The 16,353-nt window shown below is 56.4% G+C and overlaps 1 protein-coding gene across 1 annotated transcript in view; it reads left to right on the top strand.

Annotated features, from left to right (window-relative positions):
- The window catches only part of LOC101971791 (BOS complex subunit NOMO3), a 43,508-nt gene that overhangs the window by 13,601 nt on the left and 13,554 nt on the right, over positions 1 to 16,353 (top strand). The window contains exons 9-18 of the mRNA XM_078024308.1: positions 73 to 162; positions 2,578 to 2,683; positions 2,813 to 2,963; positions 6,651 to 6,825; positions 7,676 to 7,817; positions 8,802 to 8,933; positions 10,254 to 10,390; positions 11,653 to 11,740; positions 14,546 to 14,609; positions 15,139 to 15,234. Of these exons, the coding sequence (XP_077880434.1) occupies positions 73 to 162; positions 2,578 to 2,683; positions 2,813 to 2,963; positions 6,651 to 6,825; positions 7,676 to 7,817; positions 8,802 to 8,933; positions 10,254 to 10,390; positions 11,653 to 11,740; positions 14,546 to 14,609; positions 15,139 to 15,234 (1,181 nt within the window). The remainder of the gene's footprint in view (positions 1 to 72; positions 163 to 2,577; positions 2,684 to 2,812; positions 2,964 to 6,650; positions 6,826 to 7,675; positions 7,818 to 8,801; positions 8,934 to 10,253; positions 10,391 to 11,652; positions 11,741 to 14,545; positions 14,610 to 15,138; positions 15,235 to 16,353) is intronic.

Here is a 16,353-nt window from a genome sequence, read left to right as displayed (position 1 = left end):
TGCCCCTGGTCATTTGTGGGCCGCTGGATCAGTGGCTGGTATTGACGGTGGATTGTGTGACTCTTCCTGCAGGTCCCCTTCTATAGAGGGGAGAGGATCACCTTTGACGTCGCACCTTCCAGGCTGGACTTCACAGTGGAGCACGACAGCCTGAAGATTGAGGTGAGACCTCCCCGTGCTCCGGGGGACAGGGGCTGGAGTTCCCATCCCTGGGCACAGGTGTTGCAAATATGTTTAAAAAATCAACAGTTTACCCAGAAGGATCACTGGAAAGCATGGAATCTTGGGCGGCAGTCTGGGGTGCCCTTTTCCCTCCCCGTCTTGCGTGAGATCTTGGTCCTGGAGGATTGAACTCCTCGCTAGAGCTGCTTCACTCAGGGAAATTTCTTGAATGCCAGTGCTGGGACTATGGCAGTGACCAAAACAGGCCAAAATTCCTGACCCATGGAACTCCCATTTGGATGATGGAAAGAGTCAGTTCAGGCGTAGATGAGAAAGTTAGAAAATGGACCAGAGGGTGACACGTGAATGAATATAAAGCAAGAATATGGTGGGACAGTGCAGGGTGGACATGAGGGTGCACTGTGTGTAGGATGTTCTCAGAAGTTTCTTACGATGAAGGTGACACTTGGGCATCAACTTGAAGGGGACAAATGTGAGAACTGCACTTTTATCTGAAGGGAGACTGTTGAAGGCTGAGGGAACAAGTGCAAAGGTCCTGAGGCAAGAACATGCCTGAGGACTTGGGGCACCTGAGGAGGCCGGTGTGGCTGCAGGGGTAGTGAAGGCCGAGGAAGAGAAGAGGGGTCAGATTGTGCAGGTCCTGGGGGCCCATGTGGCCTGTTACTGGAGCTTCAGGAGCACCTGAGGGTTCAGAACAGAGGACGTGCGATTTCCTGGCTGCTATGTTGGGAAAGGTCCGCTGAGCGCAGGTGGAAACTGGGCTCCTCCGGGGGCAGTGCAGTGGCTGGGTGCGACGAGCAGAGCTTAGGCCCTGGTGGTGGCCGTAGACTGTGTGCCAGGTGGCCCAGTCAGCTCCCTGCGGCTCTAAAGTAGACGGTGATTGTGGTTTTCATCGTGTTTATGTTGTCTTTAATTACAGAAATGGAAAATAGTTACTGTGGAAAATTTGCTAGATAGAGCAAATCCCCAAAGCCGGTAGTAGTCTTTCCTAATGGACCACCCAGGGCTAGAGTTATTGAAAAGATGATGTTTTGGGGCTGGGGATGTGGCTCCAGTGGTAGCGCGCTCGCCTGGCATGTGTGCGGCCTGGGTTCGATCCTCAGCACCACATACAAACAAAGATGTTGTGTCCACCGAGAACTAAAAAATAAATATTAAAAATTCTCAAAAAAAAAAAAAAAGAAAAGAGAAGATGGTGTTGTAGCCGTTTTCTCCTACTGTTACGTCTGGAAGTGCTGCGTGCAAGGGCTTGGCTTGCGGAGCTCCCTCTGGGGTCACATGCACCTGGGAGCTGCCTCTGCTGTTCAAGATTCAGTGACGCTTCTCTTCTGCTGGCTGCTGGGGGAGGAGTGGGGGGAGCCCCCGCTCGATTCAGAGGGCTTGCAGGGAGGGATGGGCAGGTGGGGCACACTCCCAGGTGGCGCTCAATGCAGTCTCGGCAGTGGGTGCCATTTCAAGGAGGCTGCAGGTCCTGCGTGCTCAGCCCATTCGTGTCTTGCTCCTTGCTGTCTTCCTGACGTTGCTTTAGTGCCCGGCACACAGTAGGTGCCAATAAGTAGAACATCTGTTGGGTGTGGGTAGAAGTCAGTGGGTGGGCAGGCAGATGGGGGACCGCGTGGTTTTGGAAGGGTCGAGAAGGGCTGTGCGCATGGAAAGGAAGGTGCCTGTCAAGCGCTGTGCCCGTGTGCGTGTCTGGGTGGGCTCATTCACTCAGGGGTCACTTTTTGGTGCCTACTGTGAACCAGGGGACCAAGACAGGTAAGGTCCCTGTCCTCAGGGAGCTCATAGTCTTGTGGGCAGGAGGCAGGCTCTGAGAAGCCGAGCCAGGGTGTCTCGGGTATTGCTAAGCCTGATGACAGTGAGTCGGGTCAGTAGTGGTGAAGCTGAGGAGCCAAGATCAGGGTGGCTGGGCTTCGGGGCTCCAGAGTGTGCCCAGGGGTGTTCACAGCCGGCCAAGCGCAGATGCGGTTGGACAGGGCACGGGGTCCCAAGTGGTGAGTGTGCCCGGGGCTGGCAGGTGGCTCAGGCCTGCGCACCAGCTGTGGGGAGTCAGGAGGGGCTCTGGAACCTTGCAGAGGGGAGCTACAGCACAGGTTGATGCTGGAGGGCTGTGGGGGGGGGGCTCCAGGGTGATGCTGGGATCTGCTCCTGGGAGCCTGGAGGAAGGGAAGGGGGATTGGGAAGGGGGAGGCAGTGAGTGGCCTCTAACTTGGAAAATGGATCTGTGGGTCTTTTCATTCAACTGTTGGACACCCATCGACGTGGACTTCAGTGTGCCAGGGAGCCTGGCCAGAAGGCGCTGGGAGAGGCCTCGGGAGCGGTGGGTGGGGGCCGGGCAGGGCCCGGCTTTGTGGCCCAGATTCCTGAGCACCGTCCTGCGTTCTTCTTTTCCAGCCCATGTTCCATGTCATGGGATTCTCTGTCACCGGGAGGGTCCTAAATGGACCCGAAGGGGAAGGTGTCCCAGATGCAGTGGTCACTCTGAACAACCAGATCAAAGGTGAGCAGCCGCGTGGCCCGGGGCCTGTGTGACGGGAGAGAGGGAAGGAGCCAGCCCTGAGGCCTGCATGACAGCAGGCGGCTCCGTCCCAGCTCCCGGGCGTGTGCTGACGGTGTTCCTGCTTCACAGTCAGGACGAAGGCCGACGGCTCCTTCCGCCTGGAGAACATCACGACGGGCACCTACACCATCCACGCCCACAAGGAGCACCTCTACTTCCAGACTCTCACCATCAAGATCGCCCCCAACACGCCACAGCTGGCCGACATCGTCGCCACCAGGTGAGCTGCTCTCAGTGGCTGGCGGGGACCCCTTGGGCCTACTGTGTGTTCGTGCCAGGGGTCTGTCAGAGTAGGACGCGTCCTCCGCGTCTGCCTGCACACCTGTCCTGTGGGGGCCTTCTCGCCAAAGCCTTGAGGACTCTGGAGGGCGGCCTAGTTGGTGGCTGAGGGGTTTGTTGGGAGGTGTCCTGGGTCGCTGTGTGGTTCTTCCCTCTGTGTAGGGCGTGATCCTGTGTCCAGGGGGGACCTGCTGTGCTTGGATTCGTGTCTTTGATCATCTGAAGTAGGATGGTGTGGCACCAGACCCCGGCCTTGCAGTCAGACCTGGGGTGCTTGTGACCCTGCATGGAGCCTGCAGGATGGGGAAGTGCCAGCCTTCTTTTGACAGGGAGGGGCTCTGGGTCTGTGGCTTAGAAGGAGAGGTGCAAGGACTGATGGGGCGGGGACGGCCTGAGCAGAGGCCTGCAGTCTCAAGGGGGCATGTCCGGGCCGGAGCTCAAAGTGCCGAGCAGGTGAAGGGAGGGGAGCAGGCTGGAGGGCACATCTCAGGTCCGTCTACCCCAGCGGACGACAGGGGCTGACTCCTGGCTGAGGGCAGGAACCGTGTCGAGTCGAGGTAGCATTGTTTGATTTTTGCTTTCGGTAGGCATATCATTCTGTTTCACTGCCAATGACATAATGTCACAGACTGGGTGACCTGCACCACAGAACAGTGCGAGGTGGGGGGCCCTGGCCTGTGATAGCCCTGCTGGCGAGTCCTGAGCCAGTGCAGGAGACAGGGTGCGGGAGGCCAGAACAGCTGACCAGGGAAGTCAGGGTGGGGAACATAGTCAGGGTCCCAGCATGAAAGGCAGGGGCTGTGGGTGCCGTGCTGTGCACAGGGAGAAGCCAGCGAGCCTTGAGGGTCCGGGTTGGCCACCTGGGTCTGGAGGACTGCTAGGTGGCGCTCCCTAGCTGATGCTGGGTTGATGGAAAACCCTGAGGGTCGGGCCGCAGGCAGCAGCCAGAGCCTGAGCTTGATGGGAGCAGGCAGAGCCAGGACACAGTGGACCAGGGTGGCAGGCGCCGGGTGGGCAGGGAGCGGGAGTCAGGTAGGAGGAAGTGCCCGTCAGCAAGGCCAGGGAGCCCTAGAAATCATTATCATGGTCACTGGCTTGGTCACTGAGGAGGCCGCCGTGACCGTTTTCTAGACAGGTAGAGGCCAAGGTCAGGGAGTTGATTTAGGGGTGATGGGGAGGTGAAGAAGCAGATCTCTGTCTGATAATACTCCCTGGATTTAGGCCCCCCAATCGCCTATGGACATTTCTAGCAGCCCCTCCGCTAGATACTAGGTATGTGACAAGGAACAAAGTGGCGTGAAGACGGGGTATTCGCCTCCCTGGGGTGGAAGGCTGAAGGCAGACCTGGGGTGATGGTCACTTGTGACAGGTGTCATACGGCAGGAGACCAGGTGCTCTGAGGAACCCAGGAGGATGGGAGCCCCAGAAGGTTCTGGGTTCCTGAGAACTCAGAGGAGACTAAGGTCAGTCCAGGGGCTCCCCAGGCCGGGAGAGCAGGGAAAGGCCAGCTGTGGGGTGGCTGGAGGCCGGGGGCGAGGCAGTGGGCTGTGGGGACGGCTGGCCTCCCCGTGCAGGGGGCCTTTGGAGGGGCGGCCCTGGTTGTGAGTTTTCCTTCTTGGCTGCGTGGAGAAGGGGCTGCAGAGAAGCCCGGGTGTGAGTGGCGGCCCAGGCGGGGGCTGTGGCAGTCGTCCCAGGAAGTGGTGGTGGTGGTGGGACCTGATGCCAGCAGGGGAGGGGCGGGGAGCCCAGACCTCTCACTGGAGCAACGAGGTGAACCAGGAGATGGGGAAACGTGTATGTGTCTTCTTCTTTAGAGAATTTGGACAAAAGAAAGAAAAATCCCCTTTTTGACATCTGGGAAGTGCATCGTCTTGTGGGGGTGGGAGGGAGGCACACTGGCCTTTGTAAGCGGTTGGCGCATCTTTGCTGGTGTTTGTTTCTTTTCTTTCTTTTTTTAATTCATTCTTAGTTTATTGAAAAAACAAACTCTCTTGACTTCTGTCCAAGTGATCATAAGCATAGAGCTATCTTGTTATGTACCAAGATTCCAGCTTTTGCTTGTAAAGTTATTAAACCCCGTTAGTTTATGGGATAGATCAACCTTTAAGGCCTTGCACCAGCTTTTCAGTGTATTTTTTCAAATGCATTTGAAGTGTAGGGAACCGGGCGTTTCTCTTTAATGGAGGGTATGAGCTAAACACAGATCCTATAGTTGCAATATTAACAATGCAGGGAGGCAGAGAGCGACGTTTCCTTTGGCAGGTAGATAAGACAGTGTCCAGGAGCTGTAGGAATAGTCCCCTCCACGTTCCCTTCCCGTCCCTTCATTCTGAGGTGCTCTTGAGGGCAAGGTGAGGACCAGCGTGCATTCCTTGGACTCCATCAGGGATTGGCAGATTTTTTCTGCAAACACCCAGAAAGTAAGCATTTTAGGTTTCCTGGACCATGTGGTCTCTGATGAAGATCATGCGGCAGTGTGGAAATGAATGGGAGTGGCTGTGTTCCACCCGTGGGCACTGACGCTGGCATTTCAAGCGACTTTTTTCTGTCATGAAATATTATCCTCCTTTTGATTTTATTTTTTTTTCTTTTGTCTTACAACCTCTGAAGAGTGTGGACGCTGGCTTGTGGTCTGTACAGAAATGGCGCTGACCTGCCTTCTCGAGGCCACGGCTCCACCCCTGCAGTGGGCGGCCAGCTGAGTGGCAGCTGTGCCTCTGCTCACCCGGGGTCTCGCTATCCTGCCCTCTGCCCTGCCTCCCATGGTCTTGCTTCTGAAGCAGCATGGCCATTCCCGCAGTTAGTGTGCCCTGTGGTTGTTGGAGCCAGTCTTCTTTATTATCTTTCTGTCAAAAGGAACAACTGACTTTTCTCTAAAATGGTAGTTCAGGATTCGAACTCGCAGCCCCGCGAGTGGAAGAGGCCTGGTGGGCTCTAGCTGCGCCAGGCCCTTCCTCGCCCATCAGCTCGGAACCGAGGGCATCCTCCAGGGATGAAGGTCTTGGCCAGTCCTTATTAGGAGCGAATGTGTCTTCCGCGTGTCTGTGTCTGTTGAAGGGTGCTCTGGAGCCCTGCGGCTATAGTCCCAAATCCCAGGCGTCACCCTCTGTCAACAGAGTATTCAGTTGCTGTCGGGCCTGCAGCTCCTGAGGGGTTCTGTGTCCGTCTGTGCAGTCTCTCCGCTTGCTTTCCTCCATGCCTCGTGTCTAGTCACAAGCAAGGCCTGCGCCTCACCCTGCCTGTTGCGTGGCCTGGCTCAGGCCCCGTGTTCCAGCAACTCGCAGCTCTTGCTTCTATAAGCGCTGGCCCACGGCCTCAGTCCCAGCCCCTTCCACTGTCCGTGATCCATTTACTTGAAGCATTTTTATTATCTGCAGATTTTCTGAAATTTGCCTCTGCAGTGGGGGTCTGCCAAATGTCACCCAGAACACACAGACGGCCGCTGCATGGTCTGCTCTTCCTTCTGCGGGTTGCTTGTTAAGGTGGAAACCACCTGGGCTGCGTTCTGTCTGTTTGCTCACAGTAAACTGGTCTGGCACAAGGGCTGGAGGAGGGCTCGTTTTGGGGTTGTTGAGAGTCTCTTCTGCTGTGATTGAGTTCTCAAGCTGGATGAATGGTCTTCTTGCAGGTTCAGTGTCTGTGGGCAGATATCAATCATCCGCTTCCCTGACGCCAGCAAGCAGATGGGTAAATACAAAGTGGTCCTGTCGTCTCAAGACAAGGACAAGTCTTTGGTCACCGTGGAGACGGATGCTCATGGATCATTTTGCTTCAAAGCAAAACCAGGGACCTACAAAGTCCAGGTATGAAGAGTTTTTGTTTTATTTGAAAACAAGAAAAACGTGATTTTCAAGAGTTATGAGTTAAAATGGGTTTGAGAAGGAGCATTTCAGGTCCCAACTTCTTATTTCTAAGTCTTTGTTGGCCTGCGTGTCATGGTTGGGGGGCAGCAGCACAGCAGGCCTCTGTCATCCCCAGTTATCACATTTGTTGGGGGCTGGCATCAGGTGCCACCCCTGTGGAGGACCGCAGAACGAGCAGAGCTCCCACGCGCCTGGCTTCTGGGACCTCAGGCTATACGCAGCTTCTCATTTCCTGCCGGGCCCTGAATTGAGGACAGCTGGACGGGAGCCATGTGATTGGTCCCCAGGCAGGCAGAGAAGTGGGGGAGCCCTGGCCTGTGGTCTCACCTCCATGGGGAAGGTCTGAGCATGGCTAGGCCCAGCGAGTGAGTGGCAGGACAGCTAGAGGGAGACCTTGTCCCTTGGCCACAGACTTTTGCAAGCAGGCATTGGGCAGGAATCCCCCCAAGACTGTTCGCCAGGGCAGAACAGGTCCCTCTGGGAAGGGGCCAGAACAGGCTGGCATCCAGCAGTTCACTGGTGGGAGGGGGGGTGGTTGGGGGTCAGCCTTGGGCGCCCTCTGGGGAGTCACCTTTGTGCTTGCCCCGGGGCTGCTGCAGGCTGGCTTTTACTCTGAGTGGAATGTGTGCCCTTTACACAGATGGGTGTGTCAGCTTATAAAACTGGGCCCGGAAGTGACCGCTGTCCTTCAAAGTCTGCTTAGCCTGGGGCCCAGGTGCATGTTCCAGGACCCCAGAGGCCCAGGGCCGAGAACCAGGGCAGCCCAGGTGCCAGTCCTGTCTTTCCGCAGGTGGTGGTTCCCGAGGCGGAGACCAGGGCAGGGCTGATGTTGAAGCCCCACACCTTTCCTCTCACGGTGACCGACAGCCCTGTGATGGATGTGGCCTTTGTGCAGTTTCTGGCCTCCGTGTCTGGGAAGGTCTCTTGTCTGGGTAAGAGGTCAGGTGGCAGCAGGAGCAGGGGGTTTGGAAGAAGCCGGCAGGTGGGCGGGGCTGGGGCCACCCTTCCTCGTATGGTGTGGGAGGGAGCCCTGCCTGCTGAGCAGGTATGGGACTGTGTCCTGCACGTAGTTCTTTCTGAATCATTGCCAGGGGAGTCACCAGGAGCATTCTAGAATACTCTGCTTTGGCTCTGGAAGGAAACCCTAGGTTTCTTTTTCTCTCTTGACTAAGGGAGGGGGCCAGGTTTCAAAGCTGGCTGGTGTCCTCCCGGCTCTGAGATTGTTGGTTTCAGTGTTTTGTCTGTAAAATGGTCATACTGCTCCCTGGAGGTCTTCAAGGGGCTTGGGTATGATCCTGTCACATGGCAGTGTGACATAATGGTGACGAGCTGAGCCTCTGGCGCCAGACTCCAGGGTTGGGCCCTGCTGTGTAACCTAGGGCACATTGCTTAGCCTCCCTGTGCCTCAGCATCCCTCCCCCGGGGTGTGGAGCTAGCCGCACACACCTCCCAGGCGCTGAGGGTCCGTGTGTCAGCCTGGGCTGGCCTTGGGCACAGTGCCCGGACGCGGGAGGCCAGTCCATCTTTCCTACTGGTGACGTTGTGTGAAGGCTAGTTCCTGCTGGTATGGAAGGCACATCCTGTAGCTGTTCATCCCTCGCCTCTGATTCTGGCTCCTGTTGGTGCTGCATGACGTCACCTGCATGCCATCTTGTCTCCTTAGGTGCTCTATATAACGTCACATTCCTTCTTTCCTTCTCCCCTGGCTCAGACTGGAGCATGCAGAAATCCATGGGTCCTCTCGGCCCTCATGCCCTTGTCGTGTGCTGCTGACCCATGGCCCTGGGGGACTTCTTGCAATCAGTCGATGCGCAGAGCCCTGAGCCCTGCTGGCATGCTCCGTGGAGCCCGAGCAGGAGAGCGTGCTTCCTGTCCCTGGCGGCAGTCACATGAGGCCTCCTGTCTTTCCTCTGCAGATACCTGTGGTGACCTGCTGGTGACCCTGCAGTCCCTGAGCCGCCAGGGCGAGAAGCGGAGCCTGCAGCTCTCCGGCAAGGTCAACTCCATGACTTTCACGTTTGACAACGTGCTCCCTGGAAAATATAAAAGTAACGCTTTCTGCCTTCGTAACTTTCCAAGTCGTGGTTCTCAAGCTGTGTCTCGGCTGTGTTCTCTTGTTGTGAGCTCTTCCTTGCCTGGGACCTTGGCTGTAGGGTGTGGCATTAGGCATTGATGCTGGAGTCACGCTCTGTGACTAACTTGTACCTCACCAACACAGCCCACCCACTGTGTGTTTTGGGGAAGGTGACCGACTCGTGCCACTTGAGTTCTAGATGCCAGCAGTGAGTGGACATAGTTTGGCTCGTTGTCTACCCTTATACCTTGACAAATTGTCCCCCACCCACGTCTCAGGTATTTTAAGCCCCACTGAGACTCAGTTTCCTCATCTGTAGGATGGGCCCATTGCAGCCTTGGGGAACATAAGAGCAGTTGAAATAAAGCTGGCAAAGCCCCTTGCAGGGTGCCTGGTCTTCACCAGGTGCTGCCAGTGGTAGTCCCCCTCCTTCTGCCTCTCAGGAAGCCAAATTGCCTGTACTTCTGCTTTTTCAAAGATTAGCTTGGAGCTATGGAGCTATGGCTGTGAATAGCTTATAGAGTAGATTTCTTTTTCTGGGAATTATCTTTTCTGTCCCATTGGGGTTGGCAAACTGGGGTTCGAGTTTGTCTGCTGGCATTCATAAAAAAGTTTCCCTAGGACACAGCCACACCCATTTGTTCCCAAGCTGGCCGTGCTGCTCATGAGTTGTGGTGGTGGCTGGGTAGTCCAGACCTGCAGAGCTGACACTGAGATGGGTCCCATGTCGTGCACCTGGAAGCCCAGCCATGTGGGAGGCTGAGACAGGAGGATCCCTGGATCCTAGGAATTTGAGGCCAACTTGGGCAACAGAGTGAGACCCCTTCTCAGAAAAGTTGAAAAGATTTACAGAAGAAGTCTGCTGGTCCCTGAATGTCCTCCTTAAAGCCAGTCTCTGTGGCCCATTTGGAGTTCTTCATTGTCATGTTACTGGCCACTGGTTTCAGTTTTCTCTGTTACTGGGATTGACCCGAGGGTGCTGAACCTCTGAGCAGCATCCCCAGCTCTTTTGTTATGTTTATTTAGGGACAGGTCTCACTTGAGTTGCTTAGGGCCTCCTCAATTGCTGAGGCTGAGATCCTCCCACCTCAGCCTCACGCCAAGCCGCTGGGGTTATAGGTGTGCACCACGGTGCCCCGCTGGGTTTCAGTTTTACCTGAGCAGGAGCCTGTTCCGTGTGCTGCTGTCCATGAGAGTGTTCCTGTGCACACGTGTGAAGCCTGTGCAGGCCCCTGTCCCCAGGGGGTGCCTGGCGGGGCTCTGGCCCACGCTGTCCCCTGTACTTGCCTTGCAGTCAGCATCGTGCACGAGGACTGGTGCTGGAGGAACAAGAGCCTGGAGGTGGAGGTCCTGGAGGAGGACGTGTCGGCCGTGGAGTTCAGGCAGACGGGCTACATGCTGCGCTGCGCCCTGTCCCACGCCATCACTCTGGTATGCGGGGTGGGGGAGGGGCTCCGGGTGGGAGATGCTGGGCTGCATGACGTGAGAACCACAGTCCAGTGAGCCGGCCCGTGCCCCCTGTCAGAGAAAGCACCATCGGGCAGCACTGACGTCCCTTAGTGGCCTTGCTGCCCCCCCACAATCTGACGGACACGTAGGGAGCCTGTTGCTGGGGTGCACGGTGTGCTGAGTGCCCCGCTCAGGTCCGGGAACCTCTTGGAATCTAAGGTTTCCTTGGTGGGCTTAGGCGGGCAGTGGGCTTTCTCCAGTGTTGACTCCAGGCCAGGGCCAGGGCCAGAGCTGCTCTTCCCCAAGGTCTGCGCCGGCCTGAGGGCAGCCTGCCAAGCGGCTCAGAGGACAAGGAGCGTCTGTGTGGTTCACTCAGAGTTCTACATGTTGATATCAAACAGCGACAGACGTCATTGTCAGGTCTCAGTAGAGAGACTGGGCCAATGGCCGTCAGTGACTTTTTGTGATAGACCCTGGTGTTTGCAGTGCGCATCTTGCTCCAGCTGCTGCAGACCCCAGCAGATGCTGTGTTGCAGGAGAAGGGCTGATTCACACCCACCGAGGATGGGTGACGGGCAGGCCTTGCCTTTCCCCTGCAGGGGACCCGGGTCCTGTAGGTCAGGCTCCGTGGTGCCTAGTGGCAGCCCGTGGGCCCTAGCTCAGCCCCACTCCCCACTTTGTGTGTTCTCGGCCCGGCTGCCCTGGCTTCGCAGCCCTGCCTGCTCCCTCCCTCCTTGGGCCGCTGTCCCTGCGGATCCCTGTCTGGAGGGAGCTTCTTCCCAGAGTGCAGGCATCTGTTTCCTTCCCATCGCTGAGGCTATGTGCAGCCCAGTGTCACCTACCAGGAGAGGGTGGTCCAGGAGCCCTCCCCGCGGTCATTGTGCTTCCTGCTCCCTGTTGATTTTCTTAGCTTTATTGCTTCCCACAGAAACCGCTAATTTATTGTTGACCTGCTGGTTTTCTGGTTCCCTAAATTAGAAGGTAAGCCCCCTGAGAACGGGAGCCACACCAGTGCCTTGCCTGGTGCCTGTCACATAGCAGGTGCTCAATAAATATTAGTTGATTGAATGAAAAGAGCACATTTTTGTTGGAAGATCTTGAAGGTTTTTAATTTTCCTGTGGCACCCAACTGCTCAAATGATTAATGGGCAAAACAGATGACTGGTTCGGAAACAGAAATAGTATTAATCATGGTGGTGTCTCCATCTCCCCGGTAAGTCATCACGCTGGCTCTGGTCCCGCAGGAGTTCTATCAGGATGGAAATGGACCTGAGAACGTGGGGATTTACAACCTCTCCAAAGGAGTCAACCGCTTCTGCCTGTCCAAGCCTGGTAAGTTTGGCAGGATTGATGTGCTGTGGGTTAGAAAAACGGGGAGGCTCTGAGAGCAGCTTTGAAGGCCCTCTCCCCTTAGCCTGGATCCCTGTGCAGCAGGCTGTGGGGTTCAGTCCTGTTCAGTGCTGTCTTGTTTTTCTGTCTCTTCCCTGTAGAGGGTGCCGTGTTGGAAAATGTGCCTGGTCTCAGGTTAGAGTTGGGTAGAGACCCCCTTTAGAAATAAACAACGTACCCTTCGCCCGCCAATGACCTTTCCTTATGGCGACCTTTTTAAAGTTGAACCACCTCCCACCTTGCTTAAAATCTTTGGTGGCTTCCTGCTCTCTTAACTCTCTTGATACAGTTTGCATGCCACACAGTCAATTCATTTTGGGGCTGGGGGTGTGGCTCAGTGGCAGAATGTGGGCCTAACATGCGCGAGGCCCTGAGTTTAATCCCTGGCCCTGGGGGAAAGCCAAGGAAAGAAAAAGTAGTTCTCCCATCCCAGCTGTGTAATATGCCAGGTGTGGAGGTACACGCCTGCAATCCCAGCTACTGGGGAGGCTGAGGCAGGAGGACCTCAAGTTTGAGGCCAGCCTGGACAACTTAGTGAGACTGTCTAAAAATTAAAAAATGAAAAGGGTGGCGCTATAGCTCAGGGGCAGAGCACCCCTGGGTTCAACCTCCAGCACCTTAAAGAAAGAAAGACATACCGTGCAGGGACTGTTAGTGAATTTACCAAGTCGTACAGTCAGAACCGCAGCCCAGTTTGGGGCCTTTTCCTTGTCCCCAGTAAGGTGGTTGGTTGTCCCCATCCCCCGCCTAGGCAGCCCCTCTTTTCCTCTCCCAGGATCTGCCTTTTCTGGATCTTTCACACGAAGGGTGTCGCAGGCTGCCGGTGTTCTGGTCTTTTGATTTAACACAGCCTGGTCTCCGCGGTGGTTCCTTCCCACTGCCTGACAGCGCTCCGTCGTGTGCATGTTCACCGCCTTCTGTGTGGTACACGAGGATTTCTTGGCAATTCTGAGCCATGCTGGCGTGAACATTCTTGTACTGGTTTTCGTGCCCATGTCCACATCTCGATCTTCTTGTCGAGACACCTAGGAGCAGAGTTGCTGGATCGCACTGTGCATTCTGTTTAATTTTAGGAGCAGCCACGAGTTGGTGACTGTGGCGGCGGCCATGTGCTGGTCGCCTCAGGGTGCCCACGTGTTCCTGTGTCTCCATGTTCCTGCCGACCTGTGTTACTGTCTTTCTGTTCACAGCTGTCCTGGTGGACAGGAAGCATTTCTTATTGTGGGTTTCAGTTCATTCTCCTGGTGAATAATTCAGCGGCTCTTCTTGGCTCTCAAGGTAGAACACGGAACCCTTAACTTGACCTTGAGCTGCTGGGTCACCTCCCCTGAGTGCCACTTTCCACTCCAGCCACTCTTTCTGTGTATGTCATTTGGGCTGCCTTTGGCTGTGACAATTCATACTGCAGTGTGTCAACAAGTGGGGTTCATTTGGCTCAGTGAGAAGACCTGGCAGTACGGTTGCTGGCAGGGGTCAGCTCTGGTGGAAGTTGGCGCTGGTGTCTTGGTGTCTATGGGCCACGCCTTGGGACCTGTGGCCACAGCTGCCTCAACCCCCTGTTAGAAGCAGGAAGAGGGCTATGTGGGGCTGGCCTTTCCCATGGGAAGCTCTCCTCAGGAAGCTTGCTTACGTCTCATGCCAGAACTGTCTGCTGGCTGCAAGGGAGGCTGGGCACTCTGCCTCCCTCCAGGTGACCGGGTCTGTTACTGAGGGAGAAGGATGACAGGACAGGTGGCTTCCTGACCGTCAGAGGCAGCGCATAGCACACCAGCCCAAGCTCCCGCCCACCTGCTCTGCACCTCGCTGTCGGCCTGGGTTCAGCTGCTTCCCCAGGGGAGGGTGGGCCTCCAGGTCCTGTAGCCTCCCTCTCGCCCTCCTGACCGCACACTCGCTTCTGTTCCTTCAGGCGTGGGCCACCATTGGTATATTAGTGGTGGTCCTGTGCCCTGCTCTGCCAACGGTCTGCCTATGTGGGGGACCAGGCCTCTCTGTTCTCCACTGTGTACGGCCCCAGCAGGGAGCCTGGGGGGGCAGGCGCTGAGTCACTGCTTGTTGAATGAAAGAACCAGACGGTGGACAGAGCTGGTGGTCTTTTCTTCCTGGTGACCTCACTGGGCTTTCTGAGTGCCCTGAGGACAGCAGGGGTGGCTTAAACTGATTTCATGTTTTTGTAGGAAGTGTGTTCAAAATATTGGTTAATGATTATTTGGAGGAGCAAATAGTTACACCTTGCTTCTTCCTGGAACGACTGTCCCTCTGGCAAAGGATGAAATGTGCCCCAATCCGAGGGTTCCTCTGCAAGGGCTCATAGAGTAGGGTGTTCCTGACTGCTGGTGGGTTTCTGGGCCTTCCCTACGCCCTGCTCCTTTTTAGGGATATTTGAAGGAGCTTATCTTTGGGGTCTTTAATAGGATCTGAAGTGAGAGAGTGTTCTCGGCCTCGTTTGCAGCGGAAGTGTGCTTCTGTCCTTCCTGGGCGTGTGCCTCAGCGTGACCCGTGCAGGTCACTACCAGGAGTCATGGACACTGGGAAGCCAGAGCCTCTGAGTGGCTGTGCGGTGGGCTGGGTGCTTGGCAGCCAGCCGTGATTGGCAGCAGGAAGGTGCCCGTCTCCTTTGCGCTCCCATGGTTGCGCATCTGGCCTGCTTGGGTTCTGAATTCGAGGCCGGCCTGCGGGTCTCAGGCGTTGGAGCTGCTTGCCGTAATAGACACTGTTCTCTGAAAACGACTTCTGATTTCCTGTCCGCAGGTGTGTACAAGGTGACGCCTCGCTCCTGCCACCGGTTCGAGCAAGCCTTCTACACCTACGACACGTAAGCACAGCCCACGGCCTGGTGGGCCCTCTGTGGGCAGAGCGACCCTGAGCGTGGCCTCCTGTAGTTCTGAGAACAAAAGGAAATTTTCTGTTTTTTCCTGGAAGAGGCCAAGTTAGGCATTAAGTACTGTGTAGATGAGACACTGGACGCTGCTGTGTGTGGACGGGAGTCTCCTTCCCGGGAACTCCCTGGACTCCCTTGGGAGGCCATGTTTGTGAAGGCGCCTGAAGGCGAGCTGTGTCCAGGCTCCGGCCCTTGCCCGTGGGCGTCCTCCAGCCCTGGTCTGCCATGTTTGTGTCGCTGGGCGTGGAGCCCCCTGGGAGCTGGAAGGGCGAGGTTTTGGAGCGCAGGGTTCGTCCACTCTTGACGGGCCTGGGTGGCTTCCCAGAGCTGTTGGGTCCCAGGGAAGAGCCCCTTGGCGCTGCGTGTTTTCGGGTGGGGGAGGCTGCCTGCGTGGGTGCTGGTGGCGTTCCTTTGAGCACCAGGTAGCGCTGCTAGTGGACGCTTCTGCTTCTCTGATTTATAGGTCTTCACCCAGCATCTTGACGTTGACAGCCATTCGCCACCATGTTCTTGGAACTATCACCACTGACAAAATGATGGATGTCACCGTGACTATCAAGTAAGACTTGTGTTCCTTGCTGGGCGGAGCGGGAGGTGCTGGGGCCTGGGTTCTCTAATGGACGCGAAGCTGCTCTTGACTTCTTATCTTTGGGTGGACACACAAATGGCCGTCCCTCTCCTGTAGGACAGTCATAAATTCCCAGCAGCTGATCCCTTTCTTTTATGATTCCGGAATTAGCTGTGGGTGAGGAGGAGCCTCTGACAGCAGATTCCCTGTCTTACGTTTCTCGTTGAACTTCTTTCTAAGGGAAAAAATCTCCAGGTCACGTTCATTGTGTTTCAAGTGTTTTCGCCAATTCAAAAAAATTGCCAGGTTTTCTTCAGATCTTTTCTTGGAGGCTTGGGAAATAGAGATGGCCCCTGATGCGAGGCGGTCATGAGGAGGAGGTGCTGGAAAGGCCGTCCCTCACCAAGGGTCGTGTCCGTGTGACTGTCACCTAAGTTGAATTTCTGCAGTGTGACGAGGTTTGGGATTCTAATCTTCTCAAGGAACGAGAGCCTGGGCAGCTGACCGTCTTTGTCACGTAGGATGGGCGGTGACGCTGCCTTCTGGCCCCCCTGTGCCAGCCATCAGCTAACAGTGGGCGTCTTCATGGCCTCAGCCCCAGACTTCCTGCCCCCGAGGAGGCCCACTGGGACCTGCAGACTCCAGTGCCCTGAGCGCTTTGGGGTGGCCCTGGGGCTGGGGGCACAGGAGGATGGCAGGTGGGGGCCAGGCCGTGTTGGGTCTTGGTCCTCGTCCCATGGACATCGCTGCCCTGTTACAGTGGAGGGTGGCCTTGTTTGAAAGAGGAGCCCTGGCTTCTGAGTGAGGAAACAGAGTGGCCCGAGGGCGGGGCCAGCAGAACAGGGTCCATGTGCGGGCCCGAGGACAGGGGACGGCCAGGGTGAGGTTGAGCGGACGTGACGAGGCCGCGGACTGCAGGGTCAGGGAGCGACAAGAGCTGGGGAGCCCGTGGTTTCTGGTGAGGAGACTGAAGGACGAGCCAGGCGGTAGGGAGGGTTGGTGTGTGCCTCATGGCCCAGCTGCCAGCGCTGCCCTGGTGCTGGACTCGCCTGGTTTTCCTGCCTGGAGGGTGGAAACAGGTGAGCAGCCCCCTGCCCTGCCCAGCGGGGA

The sequence above is a fragment of the Ictidomys tridecemlineatus genome, chromosome 10, assembly GCF_052094955.1.
Source record: "Ictidomys tridecemlineatus isolate mIctTri1 chromosome 10, mIctTri1.hap1, whole genome shotgun sequence".
Classification (NCBI taxonomy): domain Eukaryota; kingdom Metazoa; phylum Chordata; class Mammalia; order Rodentia; family Sciuridae; genus Ictidomys; species Ictidomys tridecemlineatus.
Note: the sequence above shows the minus strand (reverse complement) of the source record. Positions and strands in the feature narration are given on the sequence as shown.